The sequence below is a fragment of the Pelodiscus sinensis genome, chromosome 20 (assembly GCF_052426305.1).
Source record: "Pelodiscus sinensis isolate ZL-2025 chromosome 20, ASM5242630v1, whole genome shotgun sequence".
Classification (NCBI taxonomy): domain Eukaryota; kingdom Metazoa; phylum Chordata; order Testudines; family Trionychidae; genus Pelodiscus; species Pelodiscus sinensis.
In genome coordinates, this window is record NC_143071.1 from 19,851,339 (window position 1) to 19,866,151 (window position 14,813).

The 14,813-nt window shown below is 50.8% G+C and overlaps 1 protein-coding gene across 1 annotated transcript in view; it reads right to left on the minus strand.

Annotated features, from left to right (window-relative positions):
• EVPL (envoplakin) overlaps positions 1–14,813 on the minus strand; it is a 44,078-nt gene that overhangs the window by 5,734 nt on the left and 23,531 nt on the right. The window contains exons 11-21 of the mRNA XM_075903624.2: positions 13,757–13,882; positions 13,319–13,465; positions 9,544–9,698; positions 7,797–7,894; positions 6,650–6,831; positions 5,889–6,067; positions 5,547–5,685; positions 4,142–4,335; positions 2,455–2,605; positions 1,285–1,368; positions 1,090–1,200 (exon numbers count right to left, since the gene is read on the minus strand). Coding sequence (XP_075759739.2) covers positions 1,090–1,200; positions 1,285–1,368; positions 2,455–2,605; positions 4,142–4,335; positions 5,547–5,685; positions 5,889–6,067; positions 6,650–6,831; positions 7,797–7,894; positions 9,544–9,698; positions 13,319–13,465; positions 13,757–13,882 — 1,566 coding nt within the window. The remainder of the gene's footprint in view (positions 1–1,089; positions 1,201–1,284; positions 1,369–2,454; positions 2,606–4,141; positions 4,336–5,546; positions 5,686–5,888; positions 6,068–6,649; positions 6,832–7,796; positions 7,895–9,543; positions 9,699–13,318; positions 13,466–13,756; positions 13,883–14,813) is intronic.

The following is a 14,813-nucleotide window of genomic DNA, read 5'->3' on the forward strand; positions in this document are numbered from 1 at the left end:
ACAGAAATAGCAAGAATGATTTGGGTAGTCACCTGTGATGTGGCCTGTTAAACATGCTGTGTTCCTCCTGCCTACCCGTCCTCTGGCCCTATGCATCTGTCTGTGCAGTAGTGGTAACCTAAGGCTCTCAAAGCATTTTACAACATTTAACTGAGTAGTACAACACCCTTGTGATATTGGTATCACCACCCCTGATTTTATAGCAGGGGAAATTGAGCTGGTTAAGAGACTTGCCCTGAGTCATGCAGCAAAGTCAGTGGCAGACTGGAAAGAGAACACAGGAATCCTGACTCTGACAGTCTAAGTTCCATATAGTGCTCTCTCATATAGCCAGCTACAAAGCAGTAATGCTTACTGGTCACAGTGGGCCCAAGGAATGTTCTTGGCAGGTACCAGGATTATCAACACCCAAGAACCAGCTGAATCCATATATAGCAGCCTGGACATGCTCAAGCCAAAAACTTGGAACAGGAAGGCAAATGCAGCCCTCAGTAGCAATATTCAGAACACCCAAAAGTGAATGGTTCCTGTTCATTTCATGCCAGAGGCTGCTCTGGGGCTGAGAAGATGGTCTGGAGAGCTGCTCTGGGCCCAAGCACAAGAGGAGATTGGGATTTTTCTGTATGGAACTGGAACCATCGACATGACTTTGGTTTGGATGCAACTACCGAATCATTTCCAAGCTCTAGAAAGACCTTGCGAAATAGTTCTGATTTGTCGTTCTCATTCATGCTGTAGTTTACACTTCTAAGACAACACTGTGCTGCTGCAAGCCAAGGAAAAACAAGTGTTCACAGGAAAGCATCAGCTACTCTAGCAACAGCACAGTTCTGATATTTCATATCCCGCTTTGCCCCAGGCGGTAGAGTCAGACAGACCAGCAGCACAGTTTATGCTTCAGGAGTAGGACAGGCACCAACCACTGCAGTCAGAGAGGGGGGTGGGAAATTGGGGGACCAATCAAGACTTCCTCATGGAAAGAGGAGAAGCTGCAGGCTGATTTCAGACAGGGTGTAAGCTGGGCAATGAAGCTGCACCTCCTAACACCAGGCCTCGGTATGGCTCCAGGTCTTTGTCTCAAGGTCTCACCTGGGCCTGGATGCTCTCTTGCAGCGGGGTAACACGCAGTCTTTTGGCAGCGGAAGCGCTTAGGGTGGGGTCCAGCGAAGAGCAATATTTGCCTGCCTGCAGCTCATAATCCTATCACAAGTGGAGACAAAGAGATCAGGCTGAGTCTCTGCTGGGCCAGGCTGGGCAGAGCCTCATGGCAAAACCCAAACGTACGTTGAGAGCAGACTGCACAGTCTGGGAGAGTTTCACCACCGCGTTCTTCTCCGACTCCTTGCCCTGGATTTCGTCCACCAGCCTCTGCAGGAGAAGGAGACAGGACCTGAGTAAGAGCAGGGTGCTAGCAAACAGAAGACAGGCAGGGAGGGGAAAGTGTGGCTGTTTGTCCAGGAGTTCCCATCAGAAGGGAATAACGAGATGCCACCGAGGACATGGGGAATGCTCTTGGCAAAGACAGCCAAAATCTGGCATTGCTGTCTGCTTAATGGCCCAAGCTAACCCATCTCTCTGTAGGGCTCCAAGCTATGCGGGTGACTGAGTCTGACCTTGTGTGCCTGGATAGGAGACCAGAATCCTGGAGCCACCTGGTCTCTTTTCCCTCTGGCTCATAGAGCTTAGGTAGGTCATGGAGGAGCTACCTCTTCCCGGCTCGTGGTGTTTGCTCACAGGGTCTCATTTAAGAGGTGACCAGTGTAGTTCTGCGTCAGTGGAGGCTGTTGGTGGCTAGAGCCAATTCCTGGTATGTCTGGGAGGGGGCAGCTAGCAGATGCTCCATGAGGGCCTTGGAGGCCATGCAGCAGTATGCTCAGAGATGCAGGATCTGCCCCCCTATCCCGCCAGCATTCCCTATTCTGCTTTCCACTTGTTGTAAGCTGCCCTCTCTGTCAGGCCTTTTTTGTGTTAGTCACTTCACTGCCAAAGGCAAAGCACGAGAAGAGAAGTGGAGCAGCGGTTACCGCTCAGCGCAGCTCTCAGGTGACACAAGGGGCCCTGCCTTCCTCATAGCTGCCACTTTCCCCCTCCCCACATCTCTGGGCATCCAGAGGCCTGGCTAAGGTTGCCAGGTGTCCAGTATTCACCCGGACAGTCCGGTATTTGTGGGCTCTGTCTGGTAAAAACCCCAGGAAATACCGGATATGTGAAATGTCTGGTATTTCCTGTTTCCCTGGGACAGAAGCCCAGCGGGGACAATTTTCCCCTGCCACTTCTGGCGGGAGCGGGGGAGCGAGGAGCGCAGCAGAGTCGTAGTGAAGGGAGGACGGGGGCACTTGCCGGGCGCCACACTAGGGTGGTGGGGAGGGGTGCACCAGTCTGGGGCTTCTGAGGCATGTGTTTGGTATTTTTTGTTAAACCATCTGGCAACCCCAGGTCTGGCAGGAAATTCACCTTCTGTGCCTGCATCTTGTAATTGATCTGGCTCGGCCCATCCGTGGTCTTGACCTGGTGCTTGGGCAGGTTGTTCATCCAGAACATCATGTTCTCGTTGGAGTTTTGGAACTGCTGGTAGGTGAGGTTGGTGTTCCGGAGGGTCTTCTCCCTGGGGAGGTTTAAGAGGCAGAAGGTTTCTCACGTGCAAATTACGAAAGGGACACTGGGCCAGGGGAGACAACTTCTGTGGGCCCTTGGGTAAGATGTGAAGGGGAGGGACAGCTCCGTGTTCCCAGAAGGGGCAGGGCCTCAGGAGCCCCAGACTGTGGTGCACCCCTCCCCACCACCACAGATCTCAGAGCTGCCCTGTGGCAACTGGAGTTCCAGGCCCCTTTGAATCACCAGGCCTCGGAGCAATTGCCCCCCCCCCCCCATCAGTGGCCCTGCATGGGGAATGTCACCAGGGTAATGAAAGGGGTGTTTATAACAGGCCAGCAAGCAGGAAGGCTGGGTGGCTGCACAGTTCTCTGCGGACTTGCTAGGAAAGTGCGTAATGAAAACTAAACTGTATTATCATGTTCAGCTCTAGGTGGCACCATGTGTAACACACCTTACCTGAGAGACCCAGGGGGGTGGGGAGGGAGGGGTACATTTCATTAGTGAGAGGGACTCGCTTTGGAGCCACCCAGAGCTTTTTAATACCTGTTGTGCAGGTTTCCTTTGCGGACAAGGACTGCTACGGCGTGATGGCTGTCACAGTGCCTTCCACAGGCTTTATGACAATACGCTTATGACTGTGAAGGACACAACTGGGACATGCTTTCTACGAAATACCCCGTGTGAGTTATCACTGGAAAAGTTATCTGCTGAGTAGGATTCCCCCAGTTGCATGCATGCATCATCTTTGTAGATCTAGTTAAGATATGAAGTATAAACCTGTGTTGCTCATGTAATCATGGTAAGTGAGGGCCAGTAGTACTACTCCAGGGACTTAATTGCCCAGTACTCAGAACGAGTCTACCTTGAGTGGTCTCCCCCACCTCATGCTGGCAATTCCTTCACCAGCCTTCAGGAGAGCTCCCTATGGCTTGAAAACGTGTCCCTCTCATCAACAGAAGTTGGTCCAATAACAGATATTACCTCACCCGCCTTGTCTCTCTAACAACCTGGGACTAACATGGTTACAGCTCCACCGGATACCTTCTTTGAGCATTTTCCAGCTAGAGCTGGCCAGGCAGTTAATGATCTTGGCCTGGTAGTTGCAGCCCTGAAATCTACTGTGCACAAGGGAGTGCAGCGTGGCGTGCACAAGGGAGTGCATGGCAGACTGAATGCAATTACAGAGAGGAGAAATTTTAAAGTCAGAAGCAGACTGCCCTGCCCCTGCCTGCTGTGTGTACTAATAACTCTGCAACTGCCTGCTGCACATCTCTATGGGTAAGTGATAACTAGGAGGAGGAGAGCAGGAGCAACAGAGAAGGCTGCACAGAATGCCACAGCTAGACACACTGGATCTCAAGCGACACTGGCCACAGGAGTTGGGCTGGGCTCCTGGACAGGGGAAGTGCAGAAGACCTCCCCAGAGGGTCCCAAATTTCAAAGCTGGCTCTTCAATTCAAATAAACCAGGTAAATTTGGGTTTAGGGGATGGACACTTCTGCCTGGCCCTCCAAATCCCAGCCCCCACCCGGTCCCACATGCTCACCGGTGATCCAGCTGGTCAGCCACAGCATGGTAGCGGTCATTGAGGAGTTGGACTTCCCGCTTCTGCCTGGGGAGGTCGGGGCAGTACTCCTGGAAGTTGTTCTGCACCGCGCTGCAGCTGTGCTCAGCGTCCTTGAGGCTGCGGTTCAGCTTCAGCAGGCAGTCCTCCTGGGCCACCAGGTCCCGCATCAGTCTCTGGAAAGGGAGGAGCTACTGGGTTAGCACTGCAAGCGGATTCAAACCTGGGACCTATACAGCTTGAGCTATAAAGCCAGCTGGCGCTCAGCTTAGGCTGAAGAGTTTAGGTTGTAGCATCTCTCACTGTAAGTGATCTTAGTGCTACTCCATGGGACAGTGAACCACACCCACTAGGTGTGTGGGTTACACCTCTCCCTGGCCCTCCACCCAGCACCTCTCCCTGGCCCTCCACCCAGCACCTCTCCCTGGCCCTGTAAGGCTGACGGTGTTGCAGAGGGAGAGCCACCAGTTCAGAAGCAGAAGAGAATGGAAGGAGCTTCTCTTTCCACCCCAACGTCTTTATTCTCAGTAGCAATGGGGAAATGGATTTAAAAAACCCACTGCAGGGTTGAGGGGGGGGGGATTGGCAGAATGCAAACAGTGCTAAGTGCAAGGGTGGCTGTCTGACACAGAGATGTCAGGTATGGGGGGGGCAGTTAGAGAGACGGGAGGGAGAGAAGGCCTGGCATGGCTGGAGTCAAGAGGGGTGGAGGTGCTGGAAATAGCCATTGTGGGCAAAGGGGGAATTAATTGTAGGGCAGAGAGAGTGGGGTGGGGACACAGGTAGATGGAGAAGGGTTACCGGGGTGCAAAAGGGCAGCTGATTGTGGGGGGCTGAGGCAGATTGACAAGGGGAGTGTTTGGTGAGGTACACGCGCAGGTGGTAAGATCTCTGTGGTGGGTCTTGGTTCTGATGGACGTTTCTCAGAGACTGCGACAGAGGTATCATTTTAGCAACCTACTAATAAACAGCTGCCTCTAATGCTATGGAAGCTCATTTAGAGCAGACTCTCTCGGGCAGCGGGTTGCCACCCCCCATCAGCAGGGTTGTGGAAATGTCACCACAACCCAAAGCAAAGAAAATCTCACTGCCCTACACCCCACAGGCCCTGACCCTTCAAGGTCAGCATTGTCTGCCAGGGTCTCCAAACACACACGCAGATAAGTCACTCAGGCCTAGCACCGCTAGGAGCGATCCTCTTACAGCTAAGGAGTGTCAGGGAGTTAGGAACATTTCTGACTTCCTTCAAGGGGGCAGAGGGAACGTGCAAGTCAATGCTTGCCCAAGTCTCTTGCGCACACTAACAATAGGACAAGGTTAGCTGACTCCAGCTCTCACTGTGCCCGGACCATTCTCACTGCTCTCCAGAAGCCAAAGGCTGCCTCACCTGCAGCTCATTGGCACGATCCTGCAGGGCATTAGGGGAGGCTGGGATGGTGCTGTCCTGTGCCAGCTTGGACTCAAAGCTGCTGACGATCTCATCTGTGACCTCTATCTGGTTCTCCAGGTTCAGCGATGCCTTGGCTCTGAGGTGGACAGAATGGAAGTGACTAGACACACATCGCTTCCCTCACCTCTCCGAGGAGTCTGCCCTCCCGTCAGGCTTCTGAGGAGTAACTGCAGCAGGCTCCATCGCATTGCACAATGCAGACCATTAAGAAGTTGGTCTTGTGAACACATGCCTGGCTTTGGCACCCCTTACCAATCTGGGGTGAGAGTCTCTACTTACTTTTCATCATACAGGCTGGACAGCATCTTGACATCATGGCACTTGTTCTTGACATTGTTCAGAGTCACAGGGAGCTGAGAGGCAGTGGTGCTGGTGGATTTCTTGGACAGGAAGGCCTCACACTCCTTCTGCACAGCTTCCTTATCGGCCTCAATGCCCTGCAGTCTCTTTGTTGTTTCCTAACAAATCAACAGAGACGACCCGTCACCCAGCACACAGAAGCTCAGGGTGAGGCTGATGTGATACAGCAGGATCTGCTGGGAGGTGACCAGGGAAGACATGCTGGGAAAATGTGTCCCCAACCCAGAGTGGAGCATATCCAGAAAGAGGAGAAAACCAGCCATTTGAATCCACCCCCAGCCAGGGCAGCAGCAGAAGACATAATCGGTACTGAACTGACACTGCACCAGACTGAAGCCCAAAGCAGGAGAGAGAACTACAAGGTTTATGCTGACAGTGAATTCGTCTTCCCTGGTCACCCCCACCAGGATCATTTCTAAAATGCAGGGAACATCACTGGTTCAGCAGTGGACGTGCCCGTGTTTCCGAATCAGACCTGCACTGCAGCAGTCTCCAGGCAGCAGGCCTCGCTCTGAGCCCCGGAGCCAGCAGATGTCTCCGCAGAAGCAGAAAAACTCTTCCCTCTCCTTTTCGAAGAGGTGGGTGCTAAAGCCTACATGGTTTCCGGATCAGGTCAATTCTGCTCCCACTGTCGGAGCTAGCTACCTCTGTCAACCCATTCTCTGGGCTCAACCCCTCACCTCCTGGTCCTTGATCCGTTTGCGAAGGTCGTCTGTCGGGGCACTGTGGCTTACTGGGGACCTCACCCGGCTAAAAATCTCCTTCTCCACTTGGACCAGGCCCCCGCCAATCTTACTCAGCTTAGAGAAGAGCAGGTCAGCTTGGGGGTCATCCTGGGCAACAGCGGGACTTCTGATTGGCGCTGGAATGACAATGGGCATCAAATCAGTGCAGCGTCCCATCCGCCATCACACGCTGGGTTATCTTACCCTTTCTCCCCAAATCCCTGCTCTACAGGCCCTGCTGCTGGGCCCTCCGCTGCCCCTTCCTGGAGACCCCACCAGAAAACATCTGCCTCCAATGGATTATGCTGGGGCCAAGTGCACTTTACTTCATCCCTCATGTGGGTTGGGACAGATTGTGAGACTGGGACGGAGAGTCTGGGTCAGAGCTGAATTGTCTCACACATCCAGAGGATTCAGCACTGCAGGGGCTGAGGGCTCAGACCCACAAAAGGCTGCTCCATGCCCAGCCCAGTAACTTCTTCCGTAGGAGAGCTCAGCTGCTGACTTTGTTTGGACTTTTTCATTGTGTGAGTTGCCCCTCTGCAGCCCCCTTGTCCGTCAGTCCCAAACAATCCCTCGGGCAGTAAGCGAACAGAATTTGCTGGTGGAAAAGAGCTGGGGAAGCCAAGTTTCCAATGCAGACATAGCAATAGTGTGGGAAGGGTTGGTCCTGCAAGGCCCCAGCACCAGGACACAGCACTTCTGGAGCATCTTTCATTCCAGGATCTCAAAACACTCGGCAGAGACCACAGAAGCCGCATGTCTCCCTTGTGTGATGAAGTCTCGTAAGAAATTTTCAAATCACAGCACAGAGACAAAGTGACTTTCCACGGGTCACCCAAGCAGTCAGTGGCAGGGCCAGGATCCCACTATCTAGTCCTCTCCTCTAAGCACTAGACCTGACTGCATCCAGATACCGAGTATTTATGCTTCTGCATTCCCACAAGTGCCCACATGTGGGTGTCCTACGGCATTCACTGATGGACTATCTTTTATCGACTGGCCAAATTTCAATAAAGTAAAACAAAATGAGCCTGGGGTTCTCACTTTGTGGGGCTACCTTATTATGTTAAATTAGAGAGCAGTAAATAACCTGACGTACCCTGCTGGCTGGGCTTAACTGGCTCCTTCTGGCTGCTTTTCAGGGAGTTCTGAACGGTCGCTTTCTTCTGCTTCACCGTGTTCAATTCGCTCTCCAGCCTGCAAGCGAAAGAAGGGAGCATCACCCCCAGCACAAGAGTTACCAGGAATAGAAACTCATCTGTACAAGGCATGCTCATACGCCTGTCTGGGAGTCCTTAACCCAGGGATGGGCCTCACCTGAGCACACTGCAGGCACCTCTTCTGGGGCAGGTAGCACTTCGAGCATGTTTAACTGGAAGTCAGAGGCTTTGTCTACACTGCTGAGTTTAAAGCGTAGCCACAGCAGCATGGTCACGGCAGTGGGAGAGAGCTCTCACAGTCCTCTAGGTAAACCACCTCCATGAGGGGAGTAGCTAACAGTGTGGGAGCCTGATTACACTGACCTTATCACAGCGCTGTAACTTGCTGTGCTCGGGGCGGACGGGGGGGGGGGGGATAGTGTTTTTTCACATCTCTGAGCGCGAAAGTTACAATGCAGCAGAGACAGCGCAGACAAGCCCTATGCACTCCCAGACAGTGTTCACACTATACTATCCTGGCATATGGAAACAGCAGAGCTCTGATTTGCAAGAGCAACATGATGTTAGGGGAGAACTAGGAACAGGGGCAAGAACTAGGGACAGTTGAAGTGACTTTGCAAAGAGCAATTTGCAGGGACTTTTGAAGGCCCTGGACTAATTCCTGTTGCTACAAACAACATATGAATAAACTACATATAGGGCTGTACACAGTCATCCCTAGTCTTGTGTAAATGGCCTCAATCAAAAATTCTTACAGTGATGACTATGCTGCAGGCCTTGTCCAAGGACCATGCTACATGCTTGAAGTAAAACCCAGGAAATCAATGCAAACAAGTGATTGGTTTACAGACCCGGGGCATAGGAGGGGTAGCAAATATCCCTGAAGCCATCAGTAAAAACAATTAGCTTAAGGTGATTGTGCAAGGGAAATACATCTTTACAGGGCCCCGGGACAGTCATTGTGCAGCATTACCAAGAGATAATGCAGGGCCATGTGCTGCAAAATTTTAAAATCAAAGTGTTTTTTTTAAATTGCACATGACATTAACAGGCACCAAGGAGGGGCAGGGATTGTTTAAAGTTGCACTAGTGATAAGGAGCTGGGAGGAATGAAATAAAGGCTGCATGTGCCATTTTCAAAACTGCCTAAATCTCTTTTAAAAATGGGCCTTGGGTATTGTCTAAAACTCACAAGTTGCACTGATTTAATTAAATCTGTTCAGAGTTGAGTTAGCCAAGGGGACTGCACTGATTTAAGAGTGTTGATTTAGCTTCATATTGCCTTAGTTTAAGTGGGCAAGGAATTAACTTGCGCTACATCAAAATATGGGACTCTTCAATTGATTTAGACACAGCCACACAAGGGAGCAGCGCCGAGATAACTAAATCTGATTCTAAACAGATTTAGTCAAACTGGTGCCGCTTGTGTATCTAGACAATATGCATGAAAAACTTCTTGACAGTGAGGACTGTGGAGAAACCCCTGCAGGAGAAATGGGAGAAACCCCATTTCCTGGGGCTCTTAGAATTGGACAAAGCACTAGAATCATGTATAATAGAGAGGGAGAAAAAATGAGTGACAGCGGTTTTTTTACGTCTTCGCTGAACTCCTCAATGAATATCTGTAACGACTGGAGCTAGGGTGTGTTCAAGTCCCTCTGCCTCACACGCCTGCTGTGTACTCACTTGTTAACTCTGCTGATGGCCTCTGGGTCTGGAGGAGGTATGAAGAAGCAAGCAGCAGGAGCTGTCTTTGTCACTCCTGTGCTGCTCTGCACCACCCAGTTCTCCAGGTTGCTGTTGTCTTTCAGAGTGTACTTCTCACCCCGGCTGAGCTGCACCTGGATGATCGGAGGAAGGATTCGATTCTCTAGCTCTCACTCCTGAGCTCCTGCGTTTTCAGGGCTCCCGTGTAACAGAGGAGACTTTCTGAAGTCTCTAGCAAGGCCAAACTCTGCATTCCGCAGGGATTTGGGGGCTGACTGTCCTGAAAGTTCTCCCTTCTCATCGAGGAAAGTGCTGCCCCACATTGCCCCCTTAGAGACCAGGGTGCTTAGTTGGTGTGAAGACATGAATCAGCCAGGGCCAGATTCACACTTTGTGGGCCAGGCACCAAATAGACTTGTGGGCCTCCACGTAGTCGTTATCCGCCGTTTGAGTGTGGGCCTACTGGGCAGTGCTATGGTATTAATGGTACTGAGTCTCAGGCATTTTTTATTTTGATCACACACTCTGCACGACTGTACGCGCCGCTATACACAGCTTCATCAGCCCCGGTTTTTCTCACTGAGCTTTACACTCATATGGGTTTACGTTTACCAATGTCCACAGTGAGCAGAAACTTCATAGGGATCAGGGGAAACACCCACAGATTTATCTCCTTCCTCAGCCAGACAGTCTATAGCCATGTCTCCAGGACCATCCTGTTTTACCAGTCACCGAGTGTGGTCCTGGTCTGAGCTCAGTAAAGTTCCCCAGCCAGCTGCTACCCGATCAGTTCTGACAAATCCCTCCCCCAGCACCCATCCTGCCATGTGAGCAAGCCGCTTGCAAACACCACTTCCCCAAACAAAAAACAGGACTATGTAGCACTTTAAAGACTAACAAGTTGGTTTATTAATAAACCATCTTGTTAGTCTTTAAAGTGCTACATAGTCCTGTTTTTTGTTTCAGCTACACCAGACTAACACGGCTACATTTCTATCACTATTCTACATGCAAGGCGCTTCCCCAAAGTGAGCTCACAACCCTTGGGAACCTGAAACCACCTGCTTTTCTCCTGGTCACCTCTCCCAATTCTTGTTTCCCTTCTACCTTGGACTTGCTCCCCAGACAGTAGGGGTTATTCTCCCATGCAAGCCTGGCCTGCTCCTTTTGCCCTTCCTTTTCTACTGGTAACTCTGTTCCTTAAGGTTAACTCGTTTCTTAATCTGCTCCCAGCTTAATGGGCCCAAGAGTCATAGAGCCACCTACAGCTTCTCTGGCTGCAGCCATGGGGCCAACGGCCAGAGGCCAGCCTCTAGCAGCCACGGGAGGGGTGGCAATTCTGAGGCTGAGCATGCTTGAATTTTGCTATGGCAGCACTTGGGACTCTAAATCTTTAGCACTGCTCTAGCCAGCTGCAGATTCAACAGTTCAGAGCTTCTGTCCAAGTTCCTGAGATCAAAGTTCCATTTTTTCCATCCATGTGCAGAATAAAATTTGTCATGTGCACCAAGGCATGTGCAGATGTGCACCACCAATAGAAACACATGCTACCAGCTGTGGGAGCTCTGCAAATCAGCTGGGTGGCACCTGAATCTCTCCTGGGCAGCCACCCAAGTACTCAGCTTACAGGGAATGCTGCCTGAGATACCCATCACCTGCAGCAAGGACCCTAATTGTCCTGAGCTAGCACACAGTCATGCAGAAAGTGCACCCCGAATGACTTTGGAGGCCTGCACAGTAGCAGGTTCCCATCCCTGAACAGCAGCTCTGCAATAAGTTCACACACCCCCTGCCACCGCCATGGGACCAGAACCCTATGAAGACAGTGGAGTTACTCCATGTATAACCAGTTCTGCCCAAAGCCTGCTGAAGTGAGAGTCTTTTCATAATGCAAAGAGCCTATTTTAAATTCTAGGAACAAAGTGCATTTTATGCAGCACTGGTTTATTATTATAGCAAGAGGATCTCACATTACTTAGTGAATAATCAACACCTCCTGCACCACTTAACTTTTCCTGAGAGGCTCCCTGCCCAATAACAAAATATAAACCTGCTTAGCTTACAGGCAGTATAGTTACAAAAGGAAGGCATTTCTGAATTTAGTAGGAATTTTGGAAGTGCACAGAACACAGGTCTGACGTCAAGTGAAACAATTTTCAGTTTGTGTGATTGTAGGATATCTGGATCTACATTGTAAGACTGTCCCACCCAACAAGGAAAAGTTGAGGCACCTTTGTTGTTCTTTTGTTCCACTTTTTGTTTCTGTGGGGAAATCACCAATGCAATATTACTGTCTTCTTTTTAAAAGAAGAAAACATTAAAAAAAACCCTCTGGCAATGACCATTGGAAATAGCAACTCCAGACCCAGTTAGCACTGGGAAGATGCCAGCGTTTGTTGCTCAATTTTATCCTATTTTTTTTATAACAAACTACAGTGGATCAGTATTTGATTTTGGATAAAACGATTTAACAGCCACCCAAACTGTACTTGAGCCCCCCTGTTCCAAGCTGGGAGGCAGGTGCAAGTTTCCCTTTCTGCGTATTAGATAAATCCAGAAAGAAAAAACCCATTTCTGCTTCCATGGCTGTGGAAATTGAGTCAAATCCTCCTGTGTGCCTGGCATTGCATCTAAAGCTGCCCAGGCCCCCTAGTAGAGTCTTTCCTCCCTTACTCTCCTAGCCAGTCCACATAGCCTCCCTTGCCAGGCTTTAGATACATGTGCATTATCCACCCGATTCCTTCTTTGGGGGCAGCCAGCCGAGGCCACCAGCATCCCTAAACTAGTCTGGGGAAGGCTTCTGAGGGTGAGTTCTGGGCCAAACCTGCCTCCTCCCTGTGCACACACGTCCCCAACACACAGCACCACCCCCCTCTAGCGCGAGAGCTTTCCACTCATAGCAAATGCTGTGGTAAGTTCACACAGCGGCCCTGCTCCTCCCTCCTCCTTTTCCTGTTGCTATCTGCCAAGGTACTGCTGGGAAAAAAATCCCTTCCCTGATCCAGGGCCAACTCTCTGGGCAGGGAGCTGGCCAAGGAACTACAGCTCCTAGGATACTTTGGGGACTCAGCTCCCATGATGCTCTGCAGGCTCCCATTACACAGAGGAGTGGGGAGGAAGTGAGTAACAGGGGCCCTATCTGATTTTGGGCCGGTCACCATAGAGCCAGTGGTGCCATGGCAAATCTGCTAGTGAAATCAGCCGGGATGCTTGTCCCTAGCAGAGCAGACACCTGGGCACTGGGTGTACACATTCCTCACTGGAAAAGCACTGGCACATGGGTCTATGTTTCCCCCAGACAGGAAGGTGTTTCAGGTTAGCAAGTGGCTCATGATCCTCTGAACAGGAAAGCGCCGCATTGCAGAATCTGCAGCTGTCTAGGCCCCACGCTGAAGATTTAGAGTCCCAAATGCTGCCATTGCAAAGTTCATGCTACACTCAAAAGTGGATCATCAACTCTGGAGCCAAGAAGGGGGGCAGCAAATGAAGTCAACCCAGGGCACAAGCAGAGGTGAAGACAAATGTTGCTGGTGCTGTCAATAGGCATTTCTCAATTGCTTTCTGGGACCTGGGACAACGGGTACGTTTGGGTTTAAACTACAAGACATTTTCACCAATGACAACAAACTCAGGGGAATGATTCCTAGTGTCCAGGCAGTGAGGGGCACGTGGGAAATTCAAAAGCGGACATCGCTGGGAATACCAAAAGGGAATCCGATTCCACTTCTATCCAAACAGTAAGAACATTCCTTACGTCACCAGAGGCCCAGTCACAGAGGCTGTCCAGGGTAAGCGGTTGGGAGAGGCAGGTTCTGCGCAGTTTCAAAGGGCTGATCTCTGGGCTCCTCCTCTTCAGCTCAGCGATGCTTTTTTCTGCTTGTTTCACAGTCTTCTCCTCATTCTAAATAGAGAGAAGAGGAAGAGTTTCCTGCCTGGCTGGCACTTGACTGAATAACGTGGGCTGGAGACAGCAGGGTATCAAGAGGCTTAGGTTTGGGACCTACATATGGTGGTACTTTGGGGCCATTCATTCAGACCTGGGGGACAGAGCAGAAAGCCTGCAGGGAGGGAACTGCTCCAGAACAGGGTAGGAGGAGGGGTGGCTTTGCTTACAACAGAGTTGTAGAAAGGTGTAATAGTGTCTGGTCTGTGAGTGAGACACGCAGCGCTACTGGGCCAGATTAGTCCTCACCTCCAGCTGCAGCAGTAAATCAGACACCACCCCAGGAGTGTCTTTGTTGAATTTGCTGTATTTTGTATCCAGGTCAGAGTTCAGCTTCTTCAGTGTCTCGGTCACAGTCTCAGCATCCTCCTGGAACTGAAGACAAGCCAAAGGAGCGTCAGGAGATGCTGGGGGACCATGCAAGCTGGGCATCAGCACCTCTAAGTCCTAGTGTGGATCCCCAAAACTGAGCCTAACTCATGACTCCATGTAACCTAATCTCACCACAGCTCAATAACCCTGATCTGCTGACCTCGTCAATGCTGCATAGCCTACTGCATGCTGCTGCACCAGCCACGTGACCCTGGCTGATGGCGTTGCACCATGTTGTGAAGTTCCTAGATTTGACGTAATCCTATGACTCCATGAATCTCTGGTGTGACCTTACACGTGATGCCAGGTAGGGTCAGGGCGTGCACCCTTCATGCATCGAGGGAGAGGTTGAGAGCAGAGGGCAGGGCTGCTTTTGTCCATTGTGGCTGAAGAGCCCATATATAATGAGTGACTGTCAGATCTTCGCAGATTGTGACATTTCATGCAAAGTCAGATCACTTGGGCTTTGGCACTCTCAGCCCCTATGGAATCCCTCTGCCCCTGCTATTCACTGTCTCACAATTAAAATTAATGATTTATCTATTACTATCCAAAGTGTAATCAGCCTCTCCCCAGTCATAGAAGTATATTAACCCTGCCTATTGCCAACCTTAGTCTAATCAGCCACCTCCTAGTAACCCTAACTAGCTAGCAACATCCTCAGCTACCTACAACTGAGCTTAATCGACAGTGAAGACACTTCTAGTTTCTGAAGCTTAACCGAAGCTGGGTGCACATACCAGTGCAGCACAGGTGGTGTGACGCTAGGCCCCTCTGTATTCACACCTGACTCACCACAGCAATGACATTTGTACAAAATACGCCTTGTGAGCGATCCCTAAAACCCCCAGTAAGACACAGCAATATCATTGTGCCAGTGCTGCATGCGCAGTCATGGCTAAATGCTGATATTTTGCTTTAATGGCAATGACTA